The sequence below is a fragment of the Jatropha curcas genome, chromosome 6 (assembly GCF_041381405.1).
Source record: "Jatropha curcas cultivar XTBG-Jc1 chromosome 6, XTBG_Jcur_1.0, whole genome shotgun sequence".
Lineage (NCBI taxonomy): Eukaryota > Viridiplantae > Streptophyta > Magnoliopsida > Malpighiales > Euphorbiaceae > Jatropha > Jatropha curcas.
The window spans coordinates 7,126,435-7,149,671 of NC_143156.1; the positions used below are offsets into that span (position 1 = coordinate 7,126,435).

Genomic DNA, 23,237 nt, shown 5'->3' on the forward strand with positions numbered 1-23,237 from the left:
TTTGCACGGGAGTGGTGAATGCAGTTGAAGATTCATCTGCTGAGTTGTGGCACCAACGACTTGGTCATTTGAGTGAGAAAGGAATAGAGACTCTCACTAAGAAGAAAATGCTATCTTTGAAAGGTTTGCCTCTAAAAATATGCATTGATTGTTTGTCTGGTAAACAACATAGAGTTTCCTTCAAAGATCCCCTTCTCCTTCTAGAAAGCCTGGTATTCTAGAATTGGTACACACTGATGTTTGCTCAATGGGTGACAAATCCTTGAGTGGTTGTTCATATTACGTCAGCTTTATTGATGACCATTCTAGAAAGGTGTGGGCTTTACCAATAAAGTCAAAAGACTAGGTGCTGGATATGTTTAAAGTCTTTCATGTCAGTGTTGAAAGACAAATGGGAAGAAAGCTAAAATGTGTTAGAGTTGATAATGGTGGTGAGTACAGAGGACCATTTGAGAAGTATTGCTCAGAACACGACATCAGGCTTCAGAAGATAGTTCCCAAAACTCCACAACAGAATGGAGTTGCAGAGAGAATGAACAGGACCATTGTTAAAAGGGTTAGATGTATGTTCTCTCATGCTAAACTTCCTAAAACCTTTAGGGCTGAAGCAATAAATACTGCAGTTTACTTGATCAACCTTTCACCTTCAACCTCCCTCAACGGAGATGTACCAGAAACGGTGTGGTTAGGGAAAAATATTTCTTACAATCATCTTAGAATATTTGGCTGCAGGGCTTTTGTTCATATTCCAAAAGATGAAAGATCCAAGCTTGATTCGAAGTCAAAATAGCGTATCTTCTTGGGTTATGGAAATGATGATTTTGGGTACAGATTATGGGATCCAGTTGAAAAGAAACTCATCAAAAGCAGAGATGTCGTATTCCTGGAAGACCAAACCATTTAAGACTTTGAGAAAAATAAGCCAAAGTCTATCAATGATTTTCCTATTAGTCTTGATGCAAAACCTCATGTAGAACCACAAAACGATAAAGAAGATGATGGTGAACCTATTCAGAATGATGCTGAACCAGCTCTAATAGAAGAACTGCCTCAATTGAGAAGATCTGCGAGAGGCAGGATACCTTCCCAGAGATATTCTCCTAATGAGTATGACTTGTTGACTCAAGTGGGAGAACCAGAGAACTACCAGGAGGCAATGGAAGATTGTAAAAAGAATGAGTGGTGGAAAGCCATGCAAGATGAGATGGAGTCCTTGCATGAGAACCGGACTTATGAGTTGGTGAAACTGCCTCAAGGTAAGAAGGCACTGAAAAACAAATGGGTGTTCAGGTTGAAAACTGAACAGAACAACTCACAGCCAAGGTACAAGGCAAGACTAGTTGTGAAGGGATTCGGTCAGAAGAAAGGAGTTGACTTTGAAGAAATTTTCTCACCCGTAATCAAGAAGTCTTCTATCAGAGTTGTGCTCGGATTAGCAGCTAGCTTGAATTTGGAGATCAAGCAACTTGATGTAAAGACCGCTTTCCTCCATGGTGACTTAGAGGAAGAAATTTATATGGAGCAACCAGAAGGGTTCATAGTCAAAGGCAAACAACACTTTGTGTAAATTGCAGAAGAGCTTGTATGGCCTCAAACAAGCTCCCAGACAGTGGTACAAAAAGTTTGAATCTTTTATGGTAAATCACGGGTATGAGAAAACTACTTCTGATCATTGTGTATTTGTGAAAAAAGTTCGTAGAAGGCGACTTTATTATTCTCTTGTTATATGTGGATGATATGCTTATTGTGGGCCAAGATGCTGAGAAAATTGAGAGCTTGAAAAAGGAGCTTGGAAAATCCTTTGCCATGAAGGATTTGGGATCGGCAAAACAGATTCTCGGAATGAAGATCTCCAAAGACAGAAAAAAGAGAAAGTTGTGGCTGTCTCAAGAGAAGTACATCGAGAAAATTCTCAGCAGATTCAATATGAGCAATGCGAAACCAGTTTGTACTCCACTTACAGGTCATTTCAAATTAAGTCTCAGTCAATGTCCTTCAAGTGAGAAAGAAAAAGAAGAACTAAAGAAGATTCCTTATGCATCCGCCGTTGGCAGCTTGATGTATGTCATGGTATGCACAAGACCGGATATTGCTCATGCTGTTGGTGTTGTTAGCCGATTTCTTTCAAATCCAGGTCAAGAACACTGGAATGCGGTGAAGTGGATTCTCAGGTATCTTAAAGGCACTTCCAAAATTTGCTTATGTTTTGGTGATAATAGACCTGTGTTAGATGGTTACACAGATGCAGATATGGGTGGTAATGTTGATTCACGCAAATCAACTTCTGGATATCTGATGACCTTTGCAGGAGCAGCAATTTCTTGGCAATCAAAATTACAAAAATGTGTTGCACTCTCATCCACTGAGGCGGAATATATCGCCATTACAGAAGCTAGCAAAGAACTCTTGTGGATGAAGAAATTCCTACAAGAATTGGGTGTAGAACAAGAGAAGTACATTCTGCTATGTGATAGTCAAAGCGCGATACATCTCAGCAAGAATTTGACCTTTCATTCAAGGTCAAAGCACATTGATGTGAGGTATCATTGGATACGTGATGCGTTAGAGATGAAGTTATTTCAGATTGAAAAGATTCACACTGATGATAATGGCGCTGATACTATGACTAAAGCTTTACCTACGGAGAAACTTGTCACTTGCAGAAAGATAGCCGGTATGGTTAACGTCCCCACTTGAGTGTGCAGGGGGAGATTTGCTGTGGCGGTGCCCACTCAAGTGGGACCGACATGTTTGTTATTGGTGTTTTACTATTGGTGTGGCAGTGCCCACTCAGTGGGACCCACACACGTGATGAAAAGAAAAAAAATATAGGTGAAAGTTGGCATGCAACTTTGACAAAGATGGAGAGCCATGAATGAGTTATACACGGCTCTCTCGTCTTCCTCTCCTATTTATAGGAGAGGATTTGCCTCAGTTCAAACACACAAGTAGAGTAAAAGAAAAGAAAAGAGATTTAGAGAGTTTTAGTTTTAAAAAGAGTTCTAAAACTAGGGTAGAGAAAATAGTGAAGATAATTTGGGGTGTTTTTGGGAACCACTTTTGAGTGTCATTATTTTTGTATTACTCTCTTTATAAGCCTATTATTGTTAATAGTGGAAGAAATATTCGGTATTTGTCCTGTGAGCGTAGCCCTAAACAGTTAAGGGTGAACCACGTAAATATCTGTGTGTCATATTTCTATTTTTCCGCTGTGTTATTATTCTCGTAATTTTATTGCCGGTGCCCTAACATTCTGTTCTTCTTTACTAGATCAATTGCAGAATGAAATTGGATACACACAATAACAACAACAGGGCCTTTGGAGATTCCATTATCAATTCAAACTTCAGTGAAGAAGAATGGATAATAAAAATGGAGAGCATGCTCAACAATGAAAATAAGGATGAAATTGAAAATGAAAATTCTGTGTGCATTTTTGAAGTTCCTGATCCTATTTGTACCGCAAACCCACAAGCCTACGCTCCTCAAATTGTAGCCTTAGGACCTTATCACCATTGCCACCCTAAGCTCTACAAAATGCAAAGATGCAAGCTTGAACAGATACAAATTTTCCATCACTAGCTCAACCTTCCAGATTTCCAATTTCTCTTTGATCAACTTAAGAGAAAAATAAAAGATGTCAGAGGTTACTACTGTAAACATCTGCATATCCATGATGAAACCTCATCATGGATAATGCTAATTGATGGTTTATTCTTGCTTCAGTTCCTATACAAAGAACAAGAAGTAGCAAATGCAAATTCCATGGAGTTTCTTGACTCTTCAGGAAGAAAATTTTCTTGGAATTCTGTTCTCAAAGACATAGTAAAGCTTGAGAATCAGATTCCATTTTTGTGTTAGAGCATCTTATAACCAGGTCAAAAGCTACATCCCAACCCAAAACCTCCTTACTTTTCATTACCATCAAGTTTTGTCCAACAATTTCTCCAATATTATTGCAAGGGAATTTCTCATCAAGGAATCTCCAAGACCCTTTGCATTTGTTGCAGCTTTTATACGATTTGGTTTGGTTTGGACCGAAAAATACAAGAAGTGGTATTTGGTGTAACCTTTGGGATATGATTTCAACTCTGAATATTGATTTCTCGATCATCCCTAAAAAAATTATAGATTTAGTTATTAAAATGTTGCAAGTTCTTGGAATTTCAATCTCTTTCCAATTGGCAGACGAAAAGGCAGATTTGACTCTAACAGCACCAGAATTGTCTAGTGTCAAGATTAAGTTCTTTCACATTTTTCTTGGCATTAACCATATATATTTTGACCCAAAGGATGCAAGTCTGCACCTTCCAGTCCTTACACTCAATGTTAATTCAGAAGTTATAATCAGAAACTTACTCGCATATGAAGCTATGGTAATGCCAGAGACTCGAAATTTTGCACGTTACATCGAACTGATGGCTACAATGATTCATACTACTGAAGATGTAGAGCTGCTCAAGAATGAGAGATTTGTGATTTATGAAGGAGATAGTGTTGAGGTTGTGAAGCTTTTTGATGGGATAAGAAATTCCATTGTGTCTGAAGGTGAGTCAGAATTAGATTGCGTGATCAAAGAAATCAATAAGTATTACAGAAATAATTGGAAGATAAAGTTAAAGAAACTCATGAAGAGGTATGTGTATTCTTCGTTGAAGATACTAACAGTTGTTGCTACCATCTTGCTTTTGCTGCCGATGGCTCTGCAGACTTTCTGCTCAATCTACAGTTGTACTTATATATTTAGGGCAAGCAAGACATGTCTGAGCTTGGCTTTTAGCCTTTAGTTATGGTTTGGAGATTGTTATTTTGTGTCACCTTCAAGCACTGCTTGAACTTTTATGACTTTTAGAGTACCAATTCCATTCTTAGAGTAAAAACATTGCTATATAATTCAACCGCACATGAACATGAGCGGACGAAAGAGCCAGAATATAACTTTCATATATAATTTAACCAAAACTAAAGGATGTTTAACAAAGCATAAACCGGTAATCCCTACTAATATCCTCACAGAAAACCTACACATATTAGAGCAATCCATACCGGAAACTCTATCCACCAATAAAACTTAAAAACATTACTAATGGCAGAAAGCAGCAGGCTTGATTTTCACGCTCACCCAAAAAGATAGCCAGTGCACAAAATAGTCAGTTCCAAAACCATCCTCCTAGTTTATTTGAGAAAGTGAGGACTAATCAATCCTGCAACTTCAAGAAATCCAACACTGTCCCTGCCACCAAATATCTTCTTCAGCTTCTCGTCACAGATTATAATCTTCTTGTTATTAGGGTCCTAAAAAGGGAAAGAAAAACCAGGGTTAGATCAAATTAATGGCAACAATATAGGCATGGCCAAAATTAATGTTCAGTTCATCACAACAAAACTAGATATAGAAAAATAGAAGAAAGAAATACTCAATTTCTGAAACATTCTGACACTAGAAGAAAAATTGATGCATATAATTAAACCACGAACAACAGAAAAGGAAGACTGAATACCGTACATTGAAAAATCCATCACCAAGAAAGAAACAGATGCGACTCACTGGCACATGAACACGAACTAGGAAGTGCTCTCAAGCTAGAAGCAATCACATTTTCTTTCTCTAAAGCAGTACCTTATACTCCCAATTTAGCAACAGCAGGACAATCTTAAGCATATTAGTTAAATCCCAATCAACATAATGACATTGGTCATAATCCTTCTACATCAACCAAAGGTTTATTAATCCTCTGATATAAACACCAAATTAGTTCATACTTAAAGCAAATAATTCAGCCATACATTTAAACACAAATCCTCACAAGAAGAGGCAACATCATACTGTAAAATGGCACACCAATAGCTAGCTTCCCTGTGTCCCACAAACCAATTGACTTGGCTTAGCATATTTGCATTTGCAAAATTTGATAACTATCAATCAAGATAGCAACTGATTTACCAGAATGAACTAATCCTTTTTTTTTTTTTCAGTGCTTATTAGAAAAAGGGAAAATTCACCATTAGAGCACAAAACATTATCAGTAATCCAAAGACATAAAAGTAGAAATTACACACATTAATACTATAAGATAATTTACTGCAGGAGATATGTCCTAAAACTTTTCAAACAGAGAACCAAAGTGCACAAAAATAATCTATCAGAAGTCCACTCCAGCTTGAAAAACTGGGTATGTTCTCTGTGTATACTGATAGAGCTCTCAATTTTCAGCATGAAACTAACTTCTTTAACTTTCCTCATCAATTTAATTCCTCATGTCATTTAAAGGAATCAAACTAAATCATAGAGAAAATAAAGAAAAAATAAAAGCGCATGGCATTTCCTCAAACTTATGCTTTGTCGCATTCTAATTTTCTAATTGACCTTTATCTTTTGAGCATGCACATGCTATAATAACCAAGGTTGTTTGAGCCGTAGATTCTACCATGAACCGGATGAGTATCCTAGGATCGTAAATGATTAGAATCATAAATGAACCGTTATGCTACTTCTTATGAAAAAACCACTACAAGTTTAAATTTTGAATCTAAAAACTCCTAACAAATTGCAAAAATAAAAATGTCACATTGCAATAAGCGCTAAAATAATAAAAATAGTAAAAAAAATCAATATAATTAACACCAAAATCACCTTGCAATTAACATCATTTAATCTTTACACTTGGAAGCTTCATCATTGCATTATTTATTTAATGAAATCCTTAATATTTATTTTGATTAATGAAAGACATCTGTTTTGTTTATTTCTGTTTTATTTAATTTAATTACTGGAATCCTTTCAAAACGTTAAAGAATTATCAGACTGATATAGATTGACAAGCAAGACAACATGCTATTGAGAGGAGAGCAGAAGAGAAAATAAAAAGAAAAAAAAAAAAAGAAAAAGAAAAAGAAGAGCTAATAGAGAGAGAAATTTAGAATTAGCTGCTACCAAAGCTTCTTTCTTTCTCCTCCTTTATTTCTTCTTCTATATCCTTCTTTCTCCTTCTATCATGCTGCTGTCTTTTTCTCCATTTTTTTCTTCTTTGTTCACTTGATCGTATCAGCTTAGTTATTTTTTGTTTTCACATCTTTTATTCAAATTTACAGCAGTGGATGAGAAGACAATGGACTAGAAATATGTTTTGGCTGAAAAATAACACAGCTCAGTTGTACATTGAATCGGTCACAGCTAAGTTTCCATTGATTCTGCATTGCAAGACGCGATTCTACCTGATTCTAGCCAACTAGCGATTCTTGATACGATTTAGAACAGCTTCCTTTTTAGCACAATTTCTGATAACCATGATAATAACTACTCGAAAGTATTGTTTCCAATTTGAATAACCAATCTTTCAATCAGAACCCAAGTAACCAAATATTTTATTATTTAGCAAGTTAAACACAATATTCAAAATGTAACTATTTTTTAATATGCATTAACTCATTAATGCACGTAGGAATATGCATGCATGCCATCTATGCAAGAACAGCATGTTATAACCAATATGTAAGCAGGAGATATGCAATCTCCTTGCCTAATAGACGAAAATCAAATATCAAACATTAGCTACGACATGCAAATCAAACACAGTTTCCTAACTCCTTAATCAAATTTGTAACGAAATGCATATAAAAGCCACCAGAAAATGCAGATATCAAAATGACTATAGCAATAAGAAACACAGATATTATATGAAAATTTATTTAATATAACTTCTGCAGCTAGTGCTCCCAACTAAAGTGTAAAAGTTAAGCCAATCAAACACAGATCTTTATTTCATCGAGAGTGCCACAACCAATATGAGTTATAAAGGACATATAAAACCAATCTCCATAACAGAATCCACAGTGTATCCATACATAAAACGGCACTCATACAGTGATATATCATCCACAGACACAAAAGCTAAAACAAACAATGTCCTACACATGCATTAATTCATGTACACATTTGGATCCAAAAAAAGTAAAGCAAATTATCACATATACAAAAAAGCAAATTTTCACCAAATATAAAAGAACAAAATTTCACATATAAGCAAAGCAAAAGCACTAATCTAACTACGAACAAGATATCACAACTGCACTTTTTTTAATCAATTAAGCAATTTACTTTGCTAATACATCTTTCCAAAAGAACTGTAATGCTAGTAATACAAAATCACCCTTTTAATGACCTAAGATTGTCTAGAGAAAAGGCTCATTAAGAATTTAAACAAAGAAACGAAAACACAAACAAGAAACCTACCACACACACAAATATTGTCCATCTATGTTCAAATTTAACATGCGTGAAAAACACAATTCATTAAAAAAAAAAAAAAAAAAAAAAAAAAAAAAACCCTCAATTCGTGAGAATGTAAATAAACACGTCTTCAACCCAAAACATTTCAAGCAGCCCAAAACACAATATTTACTTCACTACTCTAGACTTGCATAAACATAAAAGAAAATTATAAAAACCAAAAAAGAAATATGCACCCAAAATCACAAAAAGTAAATTTTTTAAGAAAATGTCAAGAGACCTGAAGATTATGCTCCTTAATATAAGCCCAAATGAGCTTAAGAGCTTGGGTGCGAGGGATTTCTGGCGCACCAACAAGGTCAGCCATTTCCGGGGAGACGGGGCGGGGCTTCATAATGCCTCGAGGACGGCGCTCCTGCTGCTGTTGCTGCGAAGAAGCAGTGGCACAAGTGATGGTGCGCACCATTCGCAGGTTAGCAGAAGGAGGAGGCAAGGGTAGAAGCCTGGAAAAGGAAGGGTTGAGAAACGACACCGTTTGTTGGGAAAAGAGAGTTGAGAAAATACCAGAAGAAATCGCCATTGATAAGGCTCTCTTAGTCACAGGGGTTTTGGATTTGTTTTTTTATTCAAATATATTTTGGATATTTGAGAGAAGGGGAAGAGATAGAGGTTTTTTTTGGGGTTTTGTGTGTGGAAGAGAAAGACAGAATAAATTGGCTAACCCCGCCTTAATCCTCCCGTTACACTTTCTTGCCTTTTTCAGTAGTTATGAAATGACCAAAATGTCTCCATGCGTAGACATGACTCGCCTTTGCATTGGAATATATCTAGGGCAAATTCGGAGGTACGAGATTGTCATATTATTATGGGACAGACATGCTCCAGAAATTTGTGCGGCAACTGAGGAAGAAAGATTGGTGGAGTTGGGTTGGGCCTTTATTTATGCATTGCACAAGCTATCTAGGGCTTCGACCCAAGCCCGCCTAAGTTTTTAGCTTTTAGGAGTACAATTGACAATGGGCTAATTGATACGGCTCGGTACAGAAGTAGGGTGATTTTGTCATTTCCACCTTGCATACCGTTAAGGGGATAATTGTTTTTTTTGGAAGGACCGTTAAAATGGCTCATGACTCAACTCACCAAATATGTAAAAATGGTATATAGAAGCTAACGAAGCTACCTGCACTTTCTTGCCGGCTCGTCTTTAATATTTTTTTCATTTAAAATTAATTTTATTGATAGGATTACTATTTATTTTGTACTCAAATTTTTATATATTTTTTCATCGAAAAAGCATATTCATTTTATAAATTTTTTGCTTTACTATTTCTTATTATAAAAAATTATTAAATTTTATACAAAATATTCATTTTTATACTTTTAGATTTTTGGAGTTTTCTTTTCAAAGAAAAAACTGTTGGTAATTTAACAATCAAGAAATTTTAAAAAAATTAATATTACCTATCATAATTTTTCCATATATTTTACTTTTATCTTTGAGCAAATACATAGAATATATAGAAATCCAAAAAAGTTATTGCTAAGTAAGTATTTTAATTTGCTTAATATTATAGCTGCGAAGAAATATAAAAATGTTAAAGCAATTATTTGATGAATTTGGATAGTTTTTAAAATAAAATGCTATAAATTTTTAATTAAATATCTTTAAAATAAGTTTAGTGATATTAGGACTCAAACTTATTTCGACTGAGTTCTATATAAACAGAAAAGATAAATTATTTTTAATTATCACAAATTTTAAATTTAAAATGCTAAATATCGAAAAAGCAAGTATGTGGTGTGAGAAAGATATTAGAACAGAATTGTGATGACAAAATGTTAAATATAAGTAGGGGCAAAATAGTAAAAACGGTAGCTAAAACATAGTTCATATAAGACAAAATGGCAAAAGCATGAAAAAGGACATAGGTTTATAGGAATAACATTGTTCTATGAACAGTGTTTTTGGGTTTCAATTTAGTAGATATATAATGTGTTAGAATATTAAAGGGTTCATTATATATATTACATAACTTGAATTTTTTAATCTTTGATTTTTATTTGAGTAGGAAGTCATTCAACATACTTTAGTAATCAAAATGATAACAAAAACGTTAAAAATCACTTGTTCGCAAAAAAGAAAATTATAATTATGAAAGATATAAAAGAGAGAGAAAAAATAAGGCTACAGAATATAATAGTAAATTAAAAAAGAAAAAATATAGAAAAACTGAAATGAAAAGTAAGAAAAAAAATCCAAATACATCGGTTAATTACTATATTTTATTTTTTTTATTTTTCAAATTTTTTATACCTTAATTTTTAAATTTTTTTTTTTATTTATGTCAAAAATGTCTCTAGCTCATTGGACTAAAGCCCGCAATATAAATTTTCTCGCTATTATTATGAACAGTGGACCTCTTGTTTAAAGGAATTTGAGCCATACAAATCTCTGGATAATTTTTAAAATTATATTTCAGGAAAAAAAAATTAACTACCAGATTTTGAATTTGTAATCCCTTAATGAATTAATGCACCAATGATTGAATTTTGCCTTCACAAAAATCACCCTACTTTAGAAAAATTCATCCATATTTTCTTGGTAGAAAGATAAAGAAATACTGGGGAAAAAAAAATAATTAAGGCTCTGTTTGTTTCCGTAAAATAACTTGCAGGAAAATAACTTGTTTTCGTTTGTTTCAAATGACTTATTTTCCATTATTTGGTTGTAATATTAAAAATTAGTTAAAAATATTAAAATTTTTATTTCATAAGACCATAAAAAAATATTAATAATAATAGAAATTTTATAATTTAAAATTTTTATTATTAAATATGAAAAGAATGCAAGAAAATATATATAAATTATGAAAGCTACCGGTAGCCAGTGGTGGTGGCTACCAGTGGCCGGTGGTGGTAGTCGGTGGTAAATGGTGATTGATAATAGTGACTATGATGATTAATAAATTAAAAATATAAACTTATACAGTTCACCAATATCCAAAAAATATTTTACTTTCTCAAAAATAGAAAATTATTTTTCTTAAAAAATGACTTGATTTTCCTTTGCCCAGAAAAATATTTTCCGTTGATTTATTTTTCTAAGCGCCCTAAATAACAGAAAATTGTGAAAAATATTATCCTGTAAATTATTTTACAGAAACAAATGAAGCCTAAAAAGTAAATAACAAGCATTCAATAGGATTAAAATATTTACATTATCCCCTTACCGTTAAAAAAACAAAAAATTGACGGCCCTAGAATGTAATAATATAGTTATGATCTAAAGGTAGCTTTTCATAATATTTAAAAAAAAAAAAAAAAGAATAATAGAAGTCAGCTTTGGACATCTAAAAGTTCAATTTTTAACCTCAAGAAAAAGAAATAGTCCACCAACAGTAGGAGGACGCTGCCAAGTTAACATCATATGCTATATTGCTAGAAATGATGGTTAAACTAACTTGGCCCCTCCAAAATCCCTTTTACTCTACGCTTCTTAGAGGAATCCTTTCCTTTGTCTGCATGACTCTGTCCATCCTTTCTTTACTCTATAATATTTTGCTTCTTCTACACTTTCGCTTTTAATTTCCCATGTGAAAATAATTTTATTATTATCTGCTAATCAACCCACATTAATGTTTTTTAATATTATTATTATTATTATTATTATTATTATTATTCTAGCCATAATGCCACTTCATTTTTAATATTATATGTAGTACAAAAATGCGAAAATTTAGTTCGGTTGGCCCTTCAGTTTCTGTAGATTTTACATTTCAGAATACTATTAAGTTGTTGAGAAGTTGCTATTTTTTTACTAAAAATAAGTGGACATATAATGAAGATGAGCTTAGGGTTTACCACGTAACCCGGCTCTGATGTTTCTGGAAACATCAGTTGAGATTGGAAGTCTGATGTGGATTTCTACTTACGGACTTTAAGGTTCATCAATCACTATTAGGATCTCTTAAAAATTCCTTAATTCAGTTTCAACTCTCTCATGAAAGCTTCCAAACATTGTTTCTGAAATAATTTATTACCTAACTGAATGTTTCATCACCACTCTGAGGTTGTTGTGTGCCCAGAGTTTTTGTTTTGTCCTACTTGCTTATTTATTGCTTATTCTTTATGTCACATTAAGAACAACACACACCCAAAAAAAAAAAAAAAAAAAAAAAAAGATAATTACACTCTTAATATAATTTTTCTTAAAAAAAAAATTATCTAAGGAGACTAACTATGCAATTAGGTGATCTCATAAATTAAAATTTAAACTATATTTAGTAAAATATCATTTATTTTTAAAAGAAACAAAGAATGTTAAATTCTAATTTCAGATCTCTTTTTGTATCCATTAAATTCTTATGCTAATATTAATAAATTAATTTCATTTATTTATTTATTTATTACTAATTTTGTAATACATCTATTTTAAGATGGTATTATTGTCGAACAAATATTATTTGTCTTTGACCACATGACTTTATAATTGAACTTCTGAATAAGGCTTGCCCTCAAAAAATAAATAAATAAATAAATAAATAAATGCATTATTTGTCCTTTCTAAATGATTTATTTTATAAATTATTTTTTTTCCTGAAATAAATAAGAGAAGAAAAAGATGGGGCTGAAAAGGCAAATTCATGGGATTATATATAAAATAGTTCCCTAGGATTAAGGTACTTTGTAATTATATATAAAAAGAAACCTAACAATGGATTAGTTCATAAGCAAAGTTTAAACTTTGGATTTTCTTTTTCTAATTGAAACCAATTTGATTAAGACACCTCAACTCCTTTTTAATGAATATTAATCATCTTCCCTCAATAGCCCTAAGAAGTAAGGACCCCATTTCCTATCCTGCCTACAGCTATTGTGGCTGGTGGAACTCATTACCAAAGTTCTTACTTTTTAATTATTTCAATAGGAAAACAATTTATTTTGAAATTGAAATTAATTCTTTTTTGAAAAAAAATATCTTTTTGAGTGTTGTAAATATTAAATTCACTTTAAAATAGACTTTATAATTTAAATATTTTTATACATAATTTAAAATAAACTTTATTTCTATAGGATGTATTTATACTGACTCTCAGGCTTTAGTTTATGCCTTGTGTTCTTCTCAAGATAAAATTTCAGATTTTGGGTTAGTTGTGGCAGATTATAAGCCCATTTTATGTCATAGATCTTATGTTACCGTAAGCTAATATAGCAACTCATTCCTTAGGAAGAGCTTTAGACTTGCAAGCTCGTTTTCAATAATGAGCTTATATCCCTAATTTCTTGCTATCTTTTATAATTCAAGTTAATGCTAGGAGATTTTTTTTTCAAAAAACAAATTTATCAAATTATCTTAAAATAGTCTTTGATAGTTTTATAATCGAATATTATAATTTTCTATATAGTCTATGTAGTATCTCAAAAAGAGTGTGTCGTAACATTTTTCATGTTGCATTTAGCGTTTTGATTAAGGTTAAAAAATATCTCTATTATTTATAATATAATAAAATGCTAAAAATTATCTAGCAAGTATCATAACAGTTAATAATTACTGAAATAACTAATTTTAAATCGTGCATTTTCTCTAAAAATAGTAAAAATTTAAAAAAAAAAAAAAAGAAAGAGATTAGAGTCTTAGACCCTTCAAATTATAGAAGCCATACCATTTCTCATCCTAAATCCAATCGAGCAACAAAAAAAACGAAAACGGGAAAGGAAAAAAAGGAATATCCATAGTGAATAACTGGCTCCTTGCCCTCACGGGGTTTGTCTCTCCTTTTTGTTATTGATGCTAGAAGTGGCCCAGCTGGGCTAAGATTGCCCAAACGAGGACCTATCACAGAGTGACAGGGCAGATGATTTGAGGCGGTGGATCCAAACATTCTACCAACTAGAATTTGGGTGATTATGCCCAAACCTTAGCGTAAAAATTACATAATGCCAGTTGCCAACTCACAAATGTAATGCTGGCTTATAAACTTAAGGTCCAGCAAGCAGTACCACTGCCACTACCGCACATGAATGATAACATTGGGTCCGCTAATCATAATCCTGTTTTCGCTCTTGTAAAAGGAATAATCATCATATATATCTCTCTTCTCTTACTTCATGTTTATGTTAGTTAGAGGAACATCTTTTTTTTTTTTTTAAATATTGATAGAAAATCGAATGAAATGAATACAATTCACCATAATTATTTAAATTTATATTCAATTGAAAGGAAAAAAAAATGAAAATTATGAAAATTATGATTCATGTGAGTATAACTTTTTGAAATATAATCAACAAATACTCCAAAGCAATTTATACGCATACAAATGTTTATAAGAATCAAGGGACTCCATCATTCTAACGACCTACATTAACAATCATTTACAATCATCTCTATAATGCCCCCACTTTCTTAACCACCCTTCTTTCATCTCTTAATTACTTCTCTACCAGACAATTAATAACCAAAACAAAATTGTCATTATCATTAATACTCCAACATAAACTCTTAGCTGCCCGATCCATCTACGTGTCACGCATAAATCAAATCCAAATCACATGCATTCCTATGCTCCACCATCAAAGACCATGATCGGACGCCGCAAGATTTGTTCGGTAGATGATGGGTCCCTCTCCTTCTCTATCAAATATTGAGAACCTTTCTTACGGTTTAAGACCTCTGCTCTTCCTATTTATTCTGTCTCTTCATTTGCTTTGTCACTCACCTCTCTCTCTTTTAGCATAGTATTTGCAGTTTGAGAGAGAAAGAGAGAGTTCAACTACAATGAGGCATCAAAAGGTTAAAATCTTTGTTTCTTTGATCTGCATTGTTATTGCTGGTGTTTCTGGCCAATCTCCGACAACTACTCCTGCTCCGCCAACTCCAACCACTACTCCTCCTCCGGTTTCAGCTCCTCCTCCAGTAACTCAATCTCCACCTCCGGCTACTCCTCCTCCAGTTTCAACTCCACCACCGGCTACTCCTCCTCCTGCAACTCCACCTCCTGCCACTCCTCCTCCCGCCACTCCACCACCAGTCTCTCCTCCTCCAGCTACTCCACCACCAGCCTCTCCTCCTCCTGCCACTCCACCTCCTGCTTCTCCTCCTCCAGCAACTCCTCCTCCAGCTACTCCACCACCAGCAACTCCTCCTCCAGCTACTCCACCACCAGCAACTCCTCCTCCAGCTGTTCCACCACCAGCTCCTCTCGCCGCTCCTCCTGCTCTGGTTCCAGCTCCCGCTCCAAGCAAAAAGAAGTTGAAGGCTCCAGCTCCATCTCCGTTGGGACCGAGTCCACCAGCACCACCAACAGGAGCTCCGGCTCCAAGTTTGGGTTCAATCGCTCCAGGACCAGCAGGCACAGACGTGGTACGTACTTCAATCTCTAATTCATTATATTCGTAAATGGCTTCTCCCTACACTGCACACTTGATCTATGCATATGGCGCAATTTAGAGAGAACGTAGTATTGTTTGAACTATCGCCGTAAGTGTTTTATTTATGTGTGTTTTTTAAATACTTAGTATCCAGTGTGAATGGGACTAGAATATGATCTCCACTTAACGAATCAGATTTGATTTCTACTAACTGAATGAGTCAAAGTTTGACTTGATCAGTTCTAATAAGGTAGTGTTGATGTTTATCTGATCAAAACCTGTGTCTGTAGGTGCACCTTACAAAAACTTTTATTATGGATTTAGTTCTAATTGTTAGGCCCAAATTTAACCTAGCCCAGATACATAATGCAATTATTGGTGGATTTGTCTGTGGGGTTTGACGGGCCCAATTACAGCCCAACACACTAATAATATTTGTATTTTAATTTAATGTTTAACTTGTCACACACTTGCTCTAATTCTTGTTGCAAAAATGTAATTGCAGAGTGGAGTAGAAAAGATGGTTGGGAGCTTGGCCTTCGGATGGGGTTTCCTCTGTTTGCTACTTTAGACATGCCTTTATGAGTCTAAGCTTCTATGAATTTTTTTTAATTTTTGTGATGTTACTTTTTTTTGGCTATATATATATATTATAAAAATTAATGGCTGCCATTTTAGCCCCTGTACTGTGATAAGATCTTTTATTACCTGTATTTGTTATTGCATTCTTTGGAAGATTTTTGGGTATTGGAGGAGAGGAGATGGGAGAGAGACTTGGTTTTGTATCTGGGATTTGCTGGTAGCTACCTCTTGATCTCATTTATTATATTTCTTTTCACTAATCTGCTTCTTCATTGCTTCCTTGTCACTTTTTAAGTACAATCAAGGAATGCCTCGGGTGTTACTGACGAGTTACAAACCAACTCCAAATAAAAATTGAATTTTTTATAAGTCTAAATAAAACTTATGAAACACAACATGCTATAAAGTTAGGTGGATTTGGATTAAATATAAATAAATTCGAGTTTTAAATTGATTGATGGATATGTTAATCATCTAATATCATATGAGCACAAACGGTCAATTATTTAATCAGTTAGTTTTTACGTTTTAATATTTGTAATTATGATTAACTCAACTCTAAATAAATTCAAATTTCTGTTCAAACTGGTTATAAATTGAAATTGATCAATTGTTTCCTTTTTGAAGTATTTGATTTGAATATAAACTTTATGTTGTCAAGAACTTGCAGAAACTATTTGATTTGAATTTTCTTTTTTCCAAATTAACAATTTCTTATTTAATCCGAAAGTCTAAATAAGTTTAAATCTCTGTTCAAACTGGTTATAAAATCAGTCCCTTCCTAGAAGAAACTTAATATTTTCAAGAACTTATTGAAACTATTTGATTTTGAAACTCTTTCTTCTTTTTTTTTTTTTTTCTCAAATTACCAATTTCTTACTAAACTGATTATGTTAGTATGAATCAAATTTTATTTAGATTAAATTCACAATAGATTAAAATTGAGTTGACACAATTTTATACATGTCCACAAGGAAAACGAAGCTGAAATTCATTGATCAGAAGAGTATGAAAAATACAAGGAAAAATAATACACAGTCCCTTGAATGCAAATACACCCAATGTTTTCGCCTTTCAAGTAAATCAATACAGACCAAGAATACAAACAGAGGTAACAAATAAAATTAGAGAGAAACTATAACGCATAAATCTCACACTGGGACTGTAAATCAGCCGAGCCAAGCTTGAACCTATTTGAAATTCGGCTCAAAAATCGTTGAATCTAAAAATTTTGGACTTTAGCTCAGCTCGAGACTATTCAAACTAAACATCATTAAACTTGATTTGAGCTTAACTTTTTTAAACTCTTTTCCCGAGATTGAATAATTCGCTACCTGACTCGGCTTATTTACACGCCTATCTCACATTATTTCCTATTGAATCCTTTTGTTACAAGGAAGCCAATATATGAGTCTTGTTCTATTTGTCCAAGTAGCTTGTTCATGGATTTACAATTCCAACAATGCTTTGGAGTTCAAACCACCGTTAACATATTGGAATTGCTTTCGATTTATTGGTTGTAGAAACTAAAACCAGCTTGTGGTCAAGTGTAGTAAAGAGTGGGAACTAGAGTTTTGTGTTCAAAGCCCTTGAGACAACAAAAGATATTTATTATGGGCCAAGTTTAATCACTTTACCCGAAACAATTGCCAATACAACCCAATGGGTTATATGGGTTTCTTGTGTTATATTTTATATATATATATATTTTTTATTACATGCACAAATTTATTTTGTACACCTTCAAGATTGTTTATTGGGAATGTGAAACATTATTACACTTTCCTTCTTCTTTCCTAGGACTAGAAGGACTATGTTAGTTGACTTGTAACCAAAAATTCAAATTTTAGATTTTTGCTATCATGTGCTATAATAAGATTAATGAATGATTAAAGAAGGAGCTTACTTAGCTGGCCTAAAATATAATAAATTTTCATTACATAATTTTGAAATCTTTTAATTTTTAATTAATATTATATCAAAAAGAAAAGAACAATGAAGCACAAGATTCTTCCTATTGTTCCAATTTAATATAGTTTTATGCTTACTTACTTTGACTTTAGGAAACTTAGCTAAATCTTTTTTAATACTACAAATGTAGCTGGATTTTAGGAAGTGTTGTTAACTTGCTTGACATGTTGAGCATTTCAAAATATACATAGAAGAGTTTGGAAACTTATTACCAATAATTAATTAATTATTCTAGCCGTCTCTCTCGTTTTTTTTAATTTTATTATTCGAGTTATTCTCTTCTTTAACAGATTCTTTTTCTTTATTTTATTGTTATATTTCAAATATATTTAAATTTTATTCAAAAGATTAATTCCTTTCATCAAAACAGAAGATTTTATTGCTCAAATTTATATTTTTTATTCCTATTATTGAAATATTCTGATTTATTTTTATTATAATCTTTATTAATGAATTGTGAATTTCATTCAAAAATTAATTAAATGTTTTCTCTAAAAAAATAAATAAATAAATAGAAGTATGAAAGCAGGCAGTGTCGGCAAAGGCAGCTTCCTCTAGTTGGAAGGGTAAGGATTCAATGGTGCATTAAATAATAGAGCAGCAAAATCCAAGATTTTATGCATATTTATGGCTCCCTGCTGGGAGACTACCCCATGCTCTACTCTTAAATAAAATTCAGTATCTCATTTAATTTTTTTTAATTTTTTTATATAATTTATTTTATAATACTATATGTTTGTCTCAATGTGTGCATTCACAGACATATGTTACTGTTATATATATAAATTTTTCAAAAAATAAATTCAGAAATTAAGTCCTTTTTTTCTTTACAATATAAATTAATTTGTACATGTTGGTATCTTCTTTTTGTTTATGTTCTATACTATATAAGAAGACATTGTTCAAAAAGATTTATATTTATGATATTTTTATCTGGAAAAAGAAAAAAAAAATTATATTACTTTATACATCGTATAAATAAAACAAAAATTTTATCAAATGAGTGAAACTTTGTTTATTTGTATTAATGTGAATTATTCTTTCTTTTTAATCGGGGACGGAGGAAGAGACGCGCATGAAAAAATATTTTGACTTAATGAAACAGATTGTTCGATTTGTTTAATTGAATATTTAATTGAATATTCAGAAAGAAAATCAAAAGAACTAATTTTATAAATAATATTAACATCATATTTAGAGATAGACCAATTATGTAGTTGATTTTCCACGTCAGGATATTCATTTCTTGAATATTCAAATCACTAATGCTAGAATTAGGGTTATTAATATCAAAGACTTATTATTAGAAAGTAAATTTAGTAATATACTCATTTTGCCGATTAATAATTGTAATTAGACACTATTGATTATTGGGACCACTTTTGCAGGACCACTTATCACACGGCTGACCAACACTTACACTGACTGACCAATAATAATCCAATAGCTTCATAATCACAACTTGTAATAATTTAATGGATAGATTTCTATATCTTATTTCTAATAATTAATTCGTAAATATTAATACTATTTTGGAATATTCAAATTGATATCAACAAAATATATTTTTAAAATTGCTTTTAAAAAGAAATAAATATGAAATTGATTTTAAAAAATCATAGACAAAAAGAACAAATCAAGACAAAGGCTCGTAGGGGTGAGCATTCAGTTAACCAAATTGAATCAAACTGAATTAGCTTGATTTCAGTCTATCTGAATATATTTTTATGGTATTCAAATCTAAGATCATATGGTATAATAATCGATCCAAACCGAATTAAATTAGTATGGATTCAATTATTCTAAAATAAATTAATTATTGGCTTAAAATAAATTCGTTTCAAATATAGTAATTGAACCAAAAATTGAAAATTAAATGATTTTTATATATTAAAACTGATCGATAATTAAATTTCTAAAATAACTATTTGAATATGACGAAATTGAGTTGAATCGGTCATAAATCGAGAATTGGTAACTCCAGCTCTCAACAGTAAACAATATTTGTCTGTTTCTACCAAGAAAAAACAAAAGTATTTGCCAGTGTGAACATGCACACGCTCAGATTAAGTATGAAGATGCACTCTTTCACGGAATATGTAATGTAAGAGCCTAAGACCCAACACTCATTAATTGTACTCTCTGTGTGTGTATTTATCATCGGTCTTCTCACACTCCTGCATTGGATTTTATTAACCAACGACATTATTTTGCTTGTGTATTTAGTATGGGACAAACACTCCCTTTGTATTTCATCTCAACTGCATATCATTCAAAGTACCTTTTTTTTTTTTTTTAAGTACCAAGAGTTTTTCCCACCAATTTTTTACTATTAGAACTATTATTAGAACCAATATATTATTAGTGAATACTTTCCATTTAATCTAAAAGAATATTGCGTGAAAGTTAATATAAAAGTACTTTTTCAAAACCAATAAGGTGTTGGTTATGGTGAGCGATCTCAACTCCAATAAAAATGAAAACACAAATTCAATTTTTGAAAAGTGTCATTTACTGAAAGGACAAATAATCTTTACGTTCTACTGTTTAATTGGAATTAAACATTTTGGTTGTAAAAAAAAAAAAAAAAAACACTTTGATGCTGACCCATTATCAAAGTCTAAGTATGCAAGTTTAAGCAGCTAACCATAATAGCTATGAGAAGAAAGAAAAAGAAGACATCTCTTAAGGGGTTATTTGAGTCTAGAACTCAACTATATAACTATTGTACAGACGTCATTACGCATTCTAGAATATTTATTATTTGGTGTGCACTCTTAGAATACTTATAAATAGAGAGCGACTCCATTGTAAATACTACGCACATTGATCTTTAAATTTTAAAGTCACTCTCTATACCTTGTGCTTCTCTTTTCTTTTTCCAACTCGCTAATTTCTTATATTTTTCTCACGTGCCTTTCATCTTTTTATATTTTTCCTCATCTTGAATTCTTTTTATTTTCATCCACTTATTTTTGGACTAAATATGTTTCAACTCGTTTGTTCAAATATTCCAAGACACTCTTGATAGACGCAAATCCAATGAACGCATTATAATTTTGAACCGAACATTTCATATTTATATAAACACCAACCTTTGCAAAATAGTTATTATTAGGGAAAATTACTTGTATTAATAATAATAAAAAAAAAAAAAAAAAAAAAAACCTTTGAAATATGAGATTGGAAGAGAGGCTGAATGGAGGTGAAACCTATTCAATCCAAGTCATTTGAGCAGTGTAACATCAAAGTGTACTATAGAAAGACCTTTAATAGATGTATTGACTGATAAGATACAGAAAAGGACAATTGAGAGAAGTAGGGAATGACTATGTGTTTGGTAAAGCTACCTCTTTAGCAGGTAACTAATGGGTCAAATTCATGTTAAATCAGATTCAATGCCTCTTTTTCTTTATCTCTACCATCATAAATCCAACTACCCAAGTAGAATTTTTTTTTTTTTCTTTTTAAAGATATACATTAATCATATTATTATAGTTAATTAGAGGATAAAAATAAATGGATGAGTAATTAGGTTAATTTTTTAGTTATCCAAATTTATTTTCTGTTGATTAATTTTAATTTTAGTTATAAAAAATAAAATTATTATTTAAGCTTTGGAAAATATTGAAAATTTATTATTAATTTATGTTATTGATTGACTAATAATTGGGTGTTGAATCATATGTGAGGTTGAAATAGGGTAGGTTTAAACTCTCCATTATCATCCTCGACCGACAGATAGCCATAAAAGAAAAAAGAAAAGGAAATAAGGAACAGAAAAGGAGGAAAGGGTAGCTAGAATATCATTCTCACCTGCCTTTGCATTATCATTTATGAAACCATATTGGCCAAATGAACCACATGCTTCTAAAATTGGGTATCAAATAATGAATTCTCTGGCCTCTGCTGTTTATGTAACATTGGTTTGGTTTCTACATTTACTCACCAAATGCGTACCTCAACATCACAGTCCCCCCCAAAAGTGATGTACCATTATGTTCTTTGCTAGCTCCTATTCTGAATTGAAATTTCCAATTTTGGTTCGTAATTCGAAATATTTAAATAGATAGGATGATTAGATCAATAAAAAAAGAAGTTGAAAATTGATTGAATCGGACTAATAATTTTACTTTTAATATCAAGAATCAGTACCATGCTTAATCTTTTTTTTTTTAATTTATTTATCATGCAATTCATAATCTTACAATGGATATGGATCCAATGAGGGTATTTGTCTTGTGGTCCTTGACCTATAACTAGGAAAACAATGGAAGCAACTCCCCAATGGGAAATTTGACCATTCAGGATGATAATGATGAGGTGAAACCTTTAAACTTCTCTCAATAAAGAAAATATAACAAGAAGGAAGAGTAAAGACTGAAGAGAAGAGACATTGTCTGTAAAAAGCATGAAAAATTGTATACATTATGTTTCATACACAAAAAAAGCAGCCAAGGAAGAGAAAGGAAGATAGAAGAAGAAGCAATCACATGGGTTTGGAGAACCTTTTTCCCCCTTTTTTTTTTTTTATCCCCTCATGCCTTTGCTGTAATGATGTTTCGTACGCACAAGTTTTTGCCTTCCAAATGCATAAATTTATTTATATATTTTACAAAAAAATATCTTATACCATATCAAACTTTATGAATAATATGACTATTGTGCCGGAAGTTATGAATTTTGATAACATTTCGTCGCTCTACGTACTAGCAATAACAATTTTTTAGATTATTTTTTAGTTATTAAGTTCCGAACTGAATTAACCGGTCTTTGATAATAAGATCCGAATACCGGCGATTTACACAAAAAGAAATATATATATATATATATATATATATATATATATATATATATATATATAATTGTATAAAACTTTTCATAAAAAATTAAAATTATATATTTACTAATATTTAAATTTAAACAGAAGTTTTAAAATAATTATTCATGTAAATAACTATGCTATTCCCTTATTATTCTATGCAGAGTGAAAAGGGGGTTTTCAATATTTAATTTAAGGATAACAATAAAGATGATACCCCACAAGAAAAGTCATCTTGTCCCGCAAGGAGTCAGAGTCAAGAAA

At 32.0% G+C, this 23,237-nt stretch overlaps 2 protein-coding genes across 2 annotated transcripts; one reads left to right on the top strand and one right to left on the bottom strand.

The window, feature by feature from the left end:
* Positions 1-4,924: 4,924 nt before the first annotated feature.
* LOC105650746 (SWIB/MDM2 domain superfamily protein) lies at positions 4,925-8,949 on the bottom strand. Its single transcript, XM_012237690.4, has 2 exons — positions 8,511-8,949; positions 4,925-5,295 (listed from the first exon to the last, which is right to left on the bottom strand). Exons 1-2 carry the CDS (start codon positions 8,808-8,810, stop codon positions 5,176-5,178), a joined length of 420 nt encoding a protein of 139 aa, XP_012093080.1. The 5' UTR covers positions 8,811-8,949; the 3' UTR covers positions 4,925-5,175.
* A 5,974-nt stretch (positions 8,950-14,923) lies between these two features.
* Positions 14,924-16,333, top strand: AGP9 (arabinogalactan protein 9). The gene is made up of 2 exons (XM_012237689.4): positions 14,924-15,590; positions 16,104-16,333. The coding sequence occupies exons 1-2, from the start codon at positions 15,006-15,008 to the stop codon at positions 16,167-16,169; spliced, it is 651 nt and encodes a 216-aa protein (XP_012093079.2). The 5' UTR covers positions 14,924-15,005; the 3' UTR covers positions 16,170-16,333.
* The last annotated feature ends 6,904 nt before the right edge of the window (positions 16,334-23,237 follow it).